This window comes from Filicampus tigris, chromosome 6 (genome assembly GCF_054856515.1).
Source record: "Filicampus tigris isolate MCC_2025a chromosome 6, RoL_Ftig_1.0, whole genome shotgun sequence".
Classification (NCBI taxonomy): domain Eukaryota; kingdom Metazoa; phylum Chordata; class Actinopteri; order Syngnathiformes; family Syngnathidae; genus Filicampus; species Filicampus tigris.
Window position 1 is genome coordinate 2,244,346 of NC_141222.1, and position 15,145 is coordinate 2,259,490.

A 15,145-nucleotide genomic window follows, 5' to 3' on the forward strand; every position below is an offset into this window, starting at 1 on the left:
AGTCTGACGGAATGCCCACATGTGCTAAATCCTATCAGACCAAAAGTACATATAATTCAATAAAAGTGCATACATACATGAGAAGGCTGTTTATTTAGGAGATGCCATCCTTGGGGCTAGCCTGTGGTTATTATCCACTTATCCACAAGGCAAAAGAAAAGGCAATTTTACCCTGGGGTGAAGCATTTTTAAATGTTCAGAACAGAAGAACTCATGAGAAAAAAAACAACTTATACATAAATGTTAATGAAGCAGCATTTTTTTAATTTGCCAATATGGATGTACAGTAAACATTGACAGTGGTAGTACTGTACCACACCAGTCCATATATTAAAGCATGCAACAGCATCTTTAGCAATTACCAACTTGATATACATGTGAGTCATTATGTATAGAAGCTCACACAAAACTGTTCCCTACTAGGCCTATGCCTGTTTGTGTGCCCTGCTTTCTCTCTCTAGTCTGCTACAACCTTAGTTTAGTACAATCAGACACGATTTGATGTATTTGCTGCCTTCCAGTTGTCAGGGGTTCATTAGTTTGAGCAATGATAAACCCCTCTTTCATTTTCTTCTGAGCAACTTTCCAAATATTTCTTTCAGTTTGAACTGATGCTGTATTGCACCGTCAATATGTACTGTAAAATTGATTCATCCGCATGTCTGGAAGGATCCTCTCTTTGTCTCTGAATCTTTTAATCCCATCACCCTCATTGATTAGGAGTGGCGTTGAAAAGAAATGTTTCCCCCCCTCTCACTCTGAAATGCTCCATCCTCTCTTTCATTCAATTGCTCATTGATTAGTTCTGGTGTTGAGGAGAATTGTCTACCTGTTCCTGTATTAAAAAACACTAAGTGTTATTTGTTGTCTCTGTCTGCCTTGGTATGACCTCCCTTTTACTTTTGGTATAGACAACATCAATAAGCTTTGCCGTCATCCTACCATTTGCAAAGAAACTCGCCTTTTTTCTGTTGCTTATTCTGCACTGAGCTGATGGCCTTGGCATCGCTGAGGCTTCAAAAGGCAGGGCTATGGAAGTTTTTGGGCATCTTTTCAAACTTACAAAATAAAAAACAGTGGTTGGTTTCAATAGTAGCAAACTACTTTTATTCACTTGCCTTAAAAAAAAGACCATTATTAATGCTTTTAACAAAGTTAATCTATTTAATACATACCTGTCAAGTTGGACACTTAAGGTGTACTGTAATTTATACAGGTGGAAACACCTTTTCAAACATGTACACCGTACATCGCTGAATTCCGTTGACGTGAGAACAGTCATTCCAAAATAATATGTAATGTGTAAGATTATATACAGATAAATATCTGCAAAGGAAAATTATAGCTTTCATAAGATCCAGTACACCGGTTGACAGTTATGTTAATAACTTTAAAAATGTGCATTGTTATAAATCTGAGGTTTCTGACCGGCCCTCACAGTCTTTATGAAGTATACTGTAAATATCAAGTAAAAGTGACTCTTTTAGTTTGAAATCAGTGCTCTGATATGTACGTGATTGGCGGCAAAGCGAGCAGGGGCACTGACTTTTTTTCTTCAGTGTTGACAACTTAGCAACAGTGTTACTATATTTAGCATTTTTTTCTGACACATCAGGGGACTATTTTTCTAAAACATTTTTAATTTGACTCTTTCAATTGAGTGTATTTCTAACCCATGGAAAATAGCGAGTGTTGGCAAAACTATGAGAAAGTCTGATAAACTATCAAATTAGTTCCTTCTTCAGAACAATATATCGTAAACATTTACTTTTCCCTTAAAAATTTCAGTTTGGTTTGAAGACCTGGGAATTAGTGTTAATTTTGTTAACGAAAAGTAGACAAAACTATTTTCGTCAACGCACATTTTTCACCAGACGAAAACTAGACTAAACCTGTGTTAATAAACACTAACTGGGACTCAAATCAATATGCAGAAGACCAGACGAAAATTTACTTAATTAAATAAAGACTGGGCTAAAATCTATAGACATTTAAGTTTACAAAGACAAGACGAAAAATAATATATGATTTCTTGGCATCGATTACCGATCTCTCTTGACCAAGTTCTCACGCAATTGATGTCCAAATAACATTTGGTGGCGCACAATTCACTGCAAAATAATGCTGGTTGGTCAACTCTTGCGCAATTCACTGAACAGTAACGCAAGGTCAGTAGGTGGGGAGTTGCTGGTCATGGGTAAATAACAGTGTAAAAGTAAATAATTAATAGTCATGCTTTTCACAGGGACTGGGAGAAAGAGAAGACGTGATATATGGCCACATTTTCGCCACATTGATGTAGTGGAGAAAAAACAACAACCTTTATGCTTGATTTTAGTCAAAGGGAAGCAATGTGGGCATACGGTAGCTGGGGAAAAAACAAAAATAGTTCACCACAAAGACATTGTGGTAAGTTAACAAAAAGTTTGGTGGCGGTTGTTTAAAACATAACATTAAACCAATGGCTATAATGCTGCAACAACAACGTTAAACCGATACTGGCTAACTTACTAGCTTTTAGCATGTAACGATAATAGACACTTGTTGATATAATTGTGTGTGAAGTAGGGATAGACCAATATGCTTTTTTCAGGGCCAATACCGATGCCGATTATTAGTGATCAAGTAGGCCGATAACCGATATTTGAAGCCAATATTCATTTGTAGAAAAAAGGGTGAAAATGGTGTCAAAATGTAGAAAATAAAAACTACAGCCTTTAACTAATGCCTTTAAGCATATGTATATTAAAAACACTTTAGTAATTTACAACATTTCAAATTTTTTTTAGATCTTAGAAAGTAGAAAATTTTGTTTTAAAAGTCTAACAAAAAGTGCCGGGAGCGCCCAGGCTCAGATGCATGTCTCATAGTTCAATGGAAAAAAACATCTCCTTAAAGTTTACTACAGTAAATAGTTTTCTAAAAATCCACTATAACTGAAATGTTTATCTTTCACACATCTTTGTTTTAAAGTTTAAAAACAGAAAAGTGCATCCTCAACGCAGCTACTAGCCAGAAAAATAATCGGATCAATAATCTTCTCTCCATTGCTTTTTGTGGGTGTTCTGTCATTCTTGTGTGTCGCATATGCAGCTGCCGTCTCAACCATACTGACTTTCTGTGGAAGCAGAAAAAGTGACACTTTTTGCTCTAAATGCATGTGACCAGACTTTCACATGGAGTACTTTGCCGTCAATTATTGCTATTATTTTGTGTGGAGCGGTGGATGTTTTAAAGTGCTCTATAAATAAAGTTGAATCGAGTTTAGCTTTTCATGACATGTGGGTTACACATAGACACGCACTCACTCACTTATTACTTTCATCAACATTTCTCTACCAGTAACTTCGCTGCTCTCCGGAGCCATGTCGTTCACAAAGCATTCACCTCTGCATTGTGATAGTGACGGAGCGGTTAGCTTCAAGGCAAGGCAGCTGACTGTGGCAAGCAGAACTGCCCCTTGTGTTTGTGAGACATAGAAGGGCTCATAGTAATGACAAGTTACAAGTGGTTGTCAGTTATAGTAGATTGACATTTATTAACATTTCCTCATAGTCTATTTAATAACTTGAATTTCTGACTCGACTTCTTCCGTGCGTGTTGCTCTTCTCTGATTAGCAAGAAAGCAGACAGACAGGTTTACGCTGATTGGCTGTTACCACTGCACAAGGAACCAATCAGATAACGCATTTTATTGGATGAAGACCGATCAGGCCCACGACTCGTAGGCACTGCATGGAGTACACACCACTGTTGACAAGATGACATGGAAGTGATAACAAAATAGTTTGGAGTAGTTTGGTTCAACTGACGATGTGCACTGGTGTGAGCGCAGGGGCAGCACACGTGGTTTTGTTTGCAGCTTTGTATACAAAAATTCAAAGTCACTTCCGGTAACAATATCAGATAGGTATCGCGATATTTGGTCCAGAATTACTTGGTATCGGATCGAATCCAAAATCACTGGTTTCGCCCATACCTACCTTCAACCTTCATGGCGTGATTTTTTTTTTAGCTCTTTTTTGTGGGTGAAACAATTATTAACTATTCAAACCTGAGTTGAATAAGATGCGTATTTTTGAATGATATGAACAAAAATTATTATCCAGAAATGTACTTGAATACAAACTAACAAAATTAACTTATCAAAATAAATATCTCTCAAACAGAAACCTTTCCTGCTTAACTTAAGAACATTCATCCTGTAACTTATGAACAGTTCAATGCCACATTATGTGGAGCTTATTTTTCCATTCATATTTCCTCAGAGATCTTGCTGCAGTGAGCAGCGGTTTGTCTTTGACAACTACAGAGTAAAACGCTGAGCAAGACATGTTAATCAGAATTAATCAGTTCAGTAAAACATTTCTTTCACACATTTATTCAATTCATCTTTGTAAAAGAGATGAATAAACATGTTTTTACTGTTTTTCTACTATGTTTATTATTATCTTTATAAAAATCTGTTTGAACTTGTAATTCATGTAAGGCTGTGTGTGTGTATTTTTAGCTGTTATTCATCGATGTCAATCAATCAATCAATCAATTACCTGTCTGTTTAATATACTTGTTAATCATTTGTACCGTATTTTCCGGACTATAAGCCGCGACTTTTTTCCTAGATTTTGAGCCATGCGGCTTATAGTCCGGTGCGGCTATTCTGTGGATTTTTCTTCCACCGCTCGGGGCGCTCTAACTGGAATGACAGTTCAATTCAATACAATACATTTCCCATTAACTGGATGTGACTGCAGGTGGAGGAGTTCAACAGGTGAGGGCGCCATAGGCTAGGTTATTGCATTAGGTGCTGTAATGCTTTGATTTTATGTTTTCCTAGTGGTCCATGAAGTGCACATGAATGCGATTGGCTGATGTTACGTCTGTTCTGTTGTTTTGATGTGAAATGCTATTGTTAATTTAGCACGTCGTGTGTTAGATTGGCTGACTTTATTAACATAAAACAAGACAGGTGCATATGTAGAATGTAGTAGAACAATAGATGGTGGAGTCTAGTGGGCATTAGCTGCCAAACTGGAGCGGCAGTCGGCAGTGAAATGAAGATAAGTACTGTTTATTTTCTCTTAGTTCTTTTCTGTTTTAATCAGCAACGTTGCTGCAGTGTTAAAAGGCACTGTTAGGAAAGAATCTGCTCAGGTACATACATTTACATTTACAGTTCATAATCGTTCTGTAAATGCAGTAAATATAAAAGGTTTCAACATGTGCTATATAAATAAAATTGTATTGTATAGATAGGTGTGGCTTATATAAAGGTGCGGCTTATTTAAGTTTTTTCCGACATGTTCTAAAAATATAGTGGGTGCGGCTTACATAGCGGTGCGGCTTATAGCCCGGAAAATACGGTACTTGTTTATTCCACCCCAAAAGTATTGTTTGTTTACACAATGCTGACATTCATTACACATTCCCATATTAACCTTGATCAGAGGGTTAAAAAAAATAATTACATACAATAACATAACGTATCTAGCTCTGGCGTTACCTGGTGGACAGCAAATTTGTCTAGGGTTCCCTAGTTTTGTTGTGCCTTCCGTATGTCTCCACCACTGAAAGCATGTTTCTTTGAGGTCAGTCAGTCCACCATGGACTATGGAAAAAGTGCGCTGGCAAACAGTGCTGTGCACTTGATAGATATTTTCTCTCACTTTTTTGACCCATGTTTTTTCTGCTTTGGAGTCCTTTGTATTTTTGCAATCATTCCTGCGGAGGAGTAGTTCTGTCGGTCGGATTGCTGCTCGAAGGTGCGTCACCGTGTCATTCATGCTGCTTTGTTTGTCTTCCGCTATCGAGTTTGGCGACATTACCTCGACCAAAAAGAAGCGGATTTGGTATCGTCATACCCGTGTATGAATATGCTGTCACCTCATGGGTCATAGAGCAGAGAAGGGCCTAGGACCATTACCGTAAGTTGTCGTATAAAGGCAACTGCTGTTCATTAATTCCATTGACATTTTACAGACTATTTTTGACTCTCACAATATTACGGGACAAAGTGCGTCCCTTTACAACTCAATACGGGACGCATACTATTTTCAAAAACGTGACGATTCCGTTTTTCAAGGGACAGTTGGTAACCCTACTTGAGGACTGCATTTGGACACACTTGATCTAAGCCCAGTATGATGAAATGAGTCGAAAATGCATACCAAGTCCTCAAAGGCACATTCCCAAAAGACAGAATACTGATTCTAAATCACAGTCATCAGCGTATTTCATGAATATGGATAGCATGCTTTGGCATTGACATAAAAAACTAAACCTCATGAAAATCAGTTGAGAAATAAGCAATTACGACTTAATTTAATTGTCCATGCATATTACATTTGATGAAAACGTCCCCAACATGGCCTCCTCAGAGGCACGGACCTCCTTAACATGGTGGCTACGCAGGCACGTCGTTTGCTGGCTTCTATGTATTTACTACTGTATCATATCCATGATAAATACGAAGAGGTAAAAAAGAAACCAGATATGTGCCGATGTTTTCTGAAGGCCATCATGTGTTGTAAAAATGCTAGTGGGGCAAATACTGATATTGTTTGTAGTCTGAAGAAGCCACTTTACACAAAACATGACATCAGGTAAGACGTGTTTGTTTCTATTTATGGCCATTTATTTACTTCTTTTTATGACAGGGACAATGCAGTCAAACGTCGTTACATGCTTGCAGTTGATGTGAGTCCATAAAGTTAATGAGCAATGAAAATTATGTTATTGTGGTGCCAAAGAAGACCATCAGATGTGGATTGCTTCGAGATACTTGGATTACTGGAGCAATTACAAAGGTCATGCGTAATTTACAGTTTACAGTAACTTCACGTTAATTCCATCAGAAAGCGAGTACACTTTCACAACATCCAAGAGTTGGATACTGTTTTTATGGCTAAAGTTAGCCTAGCGACCAGAAGTTAGCAACAGTTAGTCACTGTTCCCCAAATTGAGAAATGGTGCATGCTTGGAGTCCATTAAGTTATTGTAGAGCCGAAAAATGGAAGTGTAGTAGGTACTGTATATCACAGAGAACACTTTATTGAACATGCTTCTGAACAGGCTTGAAGGATAAACAAGTGCTGTAAAAAAAGTACTTTAACCCCCCAATTCCAGCTACACGTGTGGAACATACTAAGTGGTAGGGATGTTTTTTTCCAACGATACCAATAACCGATAACTTCCCACTACTCCAAACCGATACCTTTATTCTACAAATGTATATGTTGTTGCAGCTTAAAAGAATAAAACATTTCAGTACAATTCATTTCTAATGTATTGGGTTTGGTGGATGACAACGTAAAGTCGCATGTTTTGCTACTTTATGAACTCATTTCATTTCAGACAGTGAGGTGATGAGTAATCTGACAAGCTCTGATGCGTATCAGTGCCTATTAATTAAGTTGGTCGAGTTTTATCACCCTGACTAGTGTATTATATATTGTTGTTCTGTGGCAGAAAGCTCGTATGTCGAAAAAAAAGTTAGTTTTCCTTAGTGTACAAGAGCCATCTTGACCTTAAAGTGTTTCCCACACAATGGTAATACTTGGGCGGCCGCCCAAGACGTTTTCAAGAGAATTTAATACAAATATTAAAAAAATAAAAAATAAGAAAATCCGCCCTCCAAAAAAAAAAAAAAAAAAAAAAAAAAAAACGCGACCGTAGATACCACATGTAACGTTAATTCACATGTCACTCAAGCCTGGTTTATACCTCTGCGGCGCTTAGCAAAAATGTGACGAGTTGGCCAATTTGTCGCGCTCGCAAAGCGCTTCGCACCCACGCAGCCGCTTTGCCGCGCAACTCTCCAAAACTTTTTTTTTTCCAGCGCGATGTAGTTTGTGTGCCCCACACACCCAACAGATATGTCACTCTCCTCTCAGCAGCGAGCGAGGCAGAGACAGGGCGGTGACTTTGTCTTCATAGCTTGTTTGAAGCACGAGGCAAGCGAAAATGATACCCCTTAAATAAGTTTGCCTTGCCTGATGTAAAGAAGCCAGCCTTCTCGCAAACGGCATTGTCAAAGAGTTGAGACAGCTGACCGCGACGGACAGGTTAGCAATTGTGACAAGTCCAAACGACGTAACTTCAAATACAAGTTTAAGGACTGTAAATTAATTAATGACAAGCAAACTTGTTTACCATTGCATTTAACGAGGTCATAAATCAACAGCGTCGTTTGTAGTTGAGAGAAGTCACGCACGTACCTGGAGCTGCGTGGGCTATTCATTTCAGCCTGCACAAGCTTTATTAGCTGTATTGTTTACCAAAATGTGTCAAACTGAGAAATCCCTCATTCTATGGCAATGCTTATATGGGCCATTCAACCAAATTGGCTCCATTTGCATATCCAGGCAATAACATGAAAATATTTTTTTATAACGCGTCCAGCACATTGATATGTATTGTGTTTAATTTTACTATTCAATTTGTGTAAGTGTTATGGCTAAAACTGACATGCAAAAAACTGACATGATAAAACAAGTTCTGAGATGAAGCAATACACAATGAGTTGTTCAATATGTGTATCATTAAATTTTGTGCTTAAAAAAAAGAGGCAAAAAATATCAAACTGAGTTTATTTTGAGTATTACAAAAAGAAAGTGGCACTGATTTGATGGAATCGTCCATAAAATCTACATATATATAATGACATACACCATACACACATTGCTGTATTTATATTCCTATATTCAGAAAAATCGGATGCACACTCTTTTTTTTCTTAATGCATTGCTGACGTATCCGATCGGGACTCGGCAGATCACAGATCTCAAAATCAAAAGACTTGGACTCGGACCTGAAAAAACGTGATTGGGACAACCCTAATAATTTTTGTCACGTTCGATGAAGAGGTTGTGGTAGCCGTTCTACTACATGGTCATTCAAATTCTGTCCCCAGACTCTGTACACTTCGTGCTTACAAAGCACTTTGTGCTTTGGGATTGTGGATGAACATCTCAGACAACATGTTTAAAGGCTCAGTATGTTTGTTTTTCGCTGTCCCCATTCAGTTTGTTCTCTTACGATCCAATGACAGCCTTATTTTATTAACATTATTTTTTTTTTAATTTCAATACAAAATAAGTGCAAAAAATGTGGTATCGCTGAATAATGCAGTACCGATTTTTACTCAGAAAATTCACTAGAATGCACAATGTGAAGTGTAAAATAACAACAAAAAAAATTTGCCCCACCGCCGCCGGCGTCCATCCACCCAAGTAGATTTCAAATATGTGGGAAACACCGATCCCACTGAGGAGTGAACATTTTCCGACTGTTGGTAAAGGCAGAAAAATGTGCGTTCATGTCAGGGTTCATTCAAGGTCGCAAATGTACACCAAACGGTCGTCAGACGTTCGTCTGTACATTTCTTGTCGCAAGGGAATTTTGAATATGTTCAAAATGTCCTTGCGACAAGAAAAATCACTAAAACTGGTGGCGAAGTCTGGCGAACATTTTTCAAATATTTGCGACATTGAACGAACTCTGACGTGAACACAACATTAGCTGCCTTCGAAACACTTGCAATTTTTCGCCGCTCAGTGGAATAAGGGCTTTAGGAACTACCGTTATACAATTCTTTGCCTTATGTCAACACAAGGCATACTGCATATGAAATGGACAAAGCCTCTTTGCCTGTTTTTGTTCTTTGTTGTTCTTCATAGATCCTTATCCACAAACTTTCTAAATAAGTTAAAAAAATGAATTTCTGCATTTGACAGTATAATATTTAAAGGTGCTTCTTTAAAAATAGACCGACAAAATATGCAATGTAATTAAGAACCGGAGGAGGGCAAAGAAGAATATTAGTGAAAAGGGGAAAAAAGAACATAAGTGAAAGTGTTGACCACGGATATTTTCAATGTTTGGCTTAGAAGTGGAGGGTGATGTGAAGCTGGGATAACTTTGTGGAAAAGAAGACCACACACATCTGCAAAGACACACACACACAAACATGCACATGCGTTCAGTAATTTAGACCTACTTCAGAGCTGTTTCTGATTATGTTTAGATGGCAGTGTAAACATGCGCAGACGTCGTTCTGTCTGTTTCCATCATTCCATCCAGCTGTCAGCAGCACTTTTATTTTCTCACTCTGCTTCAGCCCAAATGTGCTCCCACTTTATTTTTTCCTTTCATGCGGGCCCCATTCCTGCTCCACTCTGTCTTCAATTGTGGTTGTCTTCGTTCCTCTCTTCTAACCATCATGGTCTGTTTCTCATCTAAATCTGCAATGACGGCTGCAGGGTCATGGGCTAACCAACATAACCTGATGGCAACCATAACAGATCTTGATGATACCAACTTCCATACCAAATTCTGTACTTTGATTCAAAATGTCTATTGTTTGTCATATATTGTACAGTATGTGGTGAATTCCTTTACATAAATTTGAAGTGTATGATTCTTAACGATATTAATGAAAACAAAGTTAGTTGGCAACTCCGTTGAGTGTAAATGCTGAAAAATTAATCTGATTCAAAGTCTCAGACCGAAGTGTGTGTTCATAATGGTGGAGACATTAGTCCTACTCTGCCCCCCTTTTCCAAACTAGAAGATTTTTTTTTGTATTAGTATCTTTATTGTTTCGAATAACATTGAAATGTGATTAGGTAAACTATCTTTTCATCTGACTCTCAAGATCAATGTTTTTGTTTAGGCTTTTGGTTTTAAGATAAAATATCCTTTATTAGTCCCAGAATGGGGAAATTTGGGAAAAAATGTTTGAAGCAGGTCATTTGTCGTTGGGTTTATCTGATGTTTTGTATCTTCTCTTTGTGCCTGTCTGTTCGTCTTTGTCTGTACCTGGTCTTGTCAGTTATTTTCCCCCATGTATCAACCAATCAGCTCTCTCCAGCCACTTGTCTCACTCTGTATTTACAGTAGTTTCCAATTTCAGTGTCCCTTGTTTGGTGTCTCCTCACCTGTCATCTTCGGTAGTGAAACAAAAATAAATCATTTTTTGATTAGCTCACCGTGCAGTCTCGCCTTGCCAAATTAGGCACCGCTTGTGCCTGCCCTGCACTCCACAATAAAACCCAACATGACAGTGACAGTACAGTTGAACTGTGGACAAGGTAGGGCTGGGCGATATATCGATATAAAAATTATATCGATATATCTTGAAATGGGATCTGGAATTAGACTATTTTGTTTATGCACAAAGGGGGAGGGGCCGGAAGAGACACTCCAGCACTCGTCAACAAGCATGCAGGAAGCAACAATGGTGGCAGAGATCGCAAGGAAGAATTGGTTTGTAAAAAAAAGAAGCAGCGGTTCAGTTTGGTTTTAAAGTATCAGATGGCAACACAATCACGTTATATGTAGGGAGTGTGATAGACAAGTTATAGCCAGGGGTGGAAGCACTACAAATCTTTTTGACCATCTAAAACAATACCACCACTGCAAGCTTCATTTTCTCACAGTGTGGCTTGTAAAAAGAAAAGTGAAAGGTGGTGCACTACGACGAAGGCTGAGTCCTATCATATTGCTAAAGACATGGTCCCCGTTGCAACCATGGAACACCTCGGCTTCCAAACGCTACTGAAAACTATGGAGCCGAGATATGAGCTTCCCAGCCGCAACTACTTTGCAAGAGAAGGACTGCCACAAATGTACACTTAAGTCAGGCGGAGCCTTGCTGACCAGCTCGCTAACATGACCCATTTTGAACAGTAACATGTGGTCATGCAGGACGTGTGAGCTGTTCAAGAGCGTGACAGTTCACTTCAATCAAGATTGGGAGCTGAAAACAGCATCTCCGAACAAGTTATTTCCCACAGGATCACACAGGTGAGCATATAGCTGAGGCCCTGCAGGACGCAATTGCAAGCTGGAAACACAGACAAACGCATCTGGTTGCTATAACAACTGACAACGGGAGCAACATCATTAAAGCCATTGAGCTGAGCGAGTGGCCGAGCATGCAGTGGTTCGGTCACAGACTGCACTCAGCTATTGGTGAATGCAGTGTTGTAAAAAGTATTCAGATATTTTACCTTTAAAAAAAACACATTTAAATGCTAGTTTTTCCTTACTTTCTTTGTGTGTCTGTCTGCAACTTTGTTTTTAATGGCGCTGTCTTGGCCAGTACTCTGCTGAAAATGTGATTGTTAAATACAATAAAAATGCATAAAGTTTTAAAAGTAAAATCATTTACAATAACGCATGGTACATTCCATAGCCATATTTAACCCATTTAGGCCAGGAGCGCATAGCGTGCTGTTGCGTCTTTCTACCTTGAGAGCCGGGAGCGCGTATACGTCATGTATGTTTTTATCCAATTCTCGGGCTCTTAGCCAATGAAATGCATCAGAATACACACGTGACAGTGTTGGGAGCACTCTGAAGATGTCCCGGATTTTTTTCGGGCAGTAATAGCGGACGCAGACGATCGTAGGACCTCTGAAATAAGTGACAGTTACTGATATAGATGACGCGCTTGTCGCCTTTGAAACAGTGGAAGCAGTCGAACATGATATATGGTTAAGATATGTTTGTAGACGATGACTATCGGCAGCTTTGTAACAGAATTGAGGATGATAATTACTGGGGCTGAACGATTACAGAAAATGATCTAATTACATTTTTTTTTTCAAATAATTGCGATTGCGATTTTTTGTCAAGGTTCTTTCTAATGTATTTTTCAACAATTAATCCTTATTACAACAAACAATATCAGATCCGTAATGCATTATAGAATACTGAGGTAAAGGCAAATGAGGCATTAATTAATATGAAAAACAGTTTATCTACTACAATTGGAGGTATAGTTACTAATTATTTTGATGTGCAGTTTGGTAAACGTTCACCACGACGTCATAATTCACCCACACAGGTGCGGTGTATATACTGATAAGTATATACTATACTGAAACTATACTATAAAGGCACAAACTCAAGTGCAGATTACAACAACAATGTAAACAAATCAGTAGTTTTTCCACCACACCTACGTATCACTTGTTTAATGAATCATGATGTAAACGTGTACTGCACTTATTAATCACTCAACCTCTTATATAGACCAAAAAATAAGAATTATTATTTTATTATTATTATTATTTATAATAATCCAGTGGGTCTACCACTTCCTACACTTCATTCCATAAAACTTGATTATGTAAACGGGGACTGCACTTAAATTACTCACTCAACTCAACATACAGACGGATAAATGTATCAAATTAAAGCTTACACGATCTCCATTAAGTAGCATCACACACACCACCCGGAAGGAAAAGTAAAATAATGCCTCCTTATGACGTAATAACAAGCGCCAGCGGGCATTACCACTCGGCGGTGTCCCAGCATCTTTTCGTCTGTCTTTTGTTCGAAACATATGGCCGAATTCATCCTCTTATATATATATATATATATACGTACACGGTGAGGTTTTTTTCCCACATGTGGCAAGGTTTAACAATGTAAGGTGAAAAGGATTAAGCGTGCTTTGGCGGTGTTAGCTTAGCATTTGCCTCTCCCTCCGCTGTCAATAAAGTAATGAACATTTAAACTGCAGCATTTGCGATTACAAAATCACGTTTTGTCAAATCACGATTAAATTGCAAAGGCAATTAATCATTCAGCCTGAGTAATTACCACTTGATTTTTTTTAAATTAAAAATAGTCCTTCTCTTGCACTGACACTTTATTTTTGCATTTTTGATTGAAACAGTGACTAATAATAAATTCAGGCCTGTGTGAAAGCCACGCATCTAAGATCTCAAATTCTTTTGGAATGATGTTTCTATCTGCGACAGGGACTGAGATAGCAATTATTTTGTAGGTGTTGAATTTCCGGGAAAACTTCAGGTTTTAAAGAGATGATTTGCCAGGCGCTTTAGGCCAAAATGGGTCAATGTTGCAGATGGTAAAGGTGAGGTAATTTTGACTAAAATGCTGGTTAGCCTGTTGCCCCACCTCACCTAATTCCTGTAGTGAGATTAATTCTGAGACTCAACACTGTTCTTTTGCTTTTTATTGATCTTTGTATTTTCGATGTTTCAAGGTAACATATTCATTCATTTGATTTTGCCACTGTTCACTGAAATAGCTGTTTTCAATAAACCTGCTCACTTTGTGAGCAAAATAGATAAACATCGGGGTAAAAAAAACTATATGGATACTAAGCCAAAATATATCTGGAAATGACTTTTGGTCCATATGCCCAAACCCTAGGACAATGTAACAGCATTCCAAAGGCTGTATCCCAATGAGCAGCAAAGGTAAGCGAGTGTTTGCGCCGGTAGCGAACGTTTTTTTTCCTTCAAGGTTTGTTCAATGTCGCAAACGTTCGCCAGTCATTCACAAACAGTTAATGGTCACATTCAAAATTTCTTGGCGACAGGAAAAACTGTTTGCGACCATTAAAACTGTTTGTGAATGTCTTTGTGAGGGTTTTCGACCTTGAACGAACCCCTGATGAAAAGAAATCAACATTCACTACGTCAGCAAAATCTCACAAACCTTCGCCGCTCAGTGGGATACAGGCTTAATACAGCTGAGCTGTTTCATTCCAGACCACGAAGCACGAATGAAGGAGCCTCTTGAATGTTTGACAAATAAAAGATTATAGTTAATTACCATGGTTTACAGGTAAGTACAATCGTGCAGTATAATCCACTCGCTCTGCCTCCTCTTCTTCTGGCTCAGCCGTGTCACTTAAACCTGGGTTGTCACGTAGACTGGCTGAATGGGGATGTGTTTGGTCAAAGACAGATGATGGACAGGAGGGAGAGGGCATGGGGAAACCTAAGAAAAAGAAAAGGCCCAAATGAAAATGAAAATGAAAATGAGGACTTTAATGAATAAACATGAGTTACAGTAACAACAGAAATGATGATGATGGTGTTATCGTAAACAGTTGGAATTTTTTTATTTCAAGATTAATCATTGTTCAATCAAGTTTTCAACAACAATGCCTTCTCACTATGTTTCCATACTTTTTACAAGCCATTCTACTAACTGCACTCTTACAGTGTCCAAGTCTTGCTATTGAAAATGAAAGGGTTAAACTGTGCTAAACATTGAAAGTGTTAGAATGATGTTTCAAGTTATCAGTACTATTGTATCAAGCGTAATGTGCACCGCTGTGTCCGTGCCCCTTTAAGGTCAGGAGGGCGAGCGCATG

At 38.4% G+C, this 15,145-nt stretch overlaps 1 protein-coding gene across 7 annotated transcripts in view; it reads right to left on the bottom strand.

Moving 5' to 3' along the window:
• The window catches only part of tenm3 (teneurin transmembrane protein 3), a 390,360-nt gene that overhangs the window by 189,464 nt on the left and 185,751 nt on the right, over window positions 1-15,145 (bottom strand). For 4 of the 7 annotated variants that reach the window (XM_086034264.1, XM_086034263.1, XM_086034262.1 and 1 more), the window contains one exon: window positions 14,599-14,766. The exons of the other annotated variants lie outside the window; for them this stretch is intronic. In XM_086034264.1, coding sequence (XP_085890390.1) covers window positions 14,599-14,766 — 168 coding nt within the window. The remainder of the gene's footprint in view (window positions 1-14,598; window positions 14,767-15,145) is intronic. 7 annotated transcript variants of the gene reach the window in all.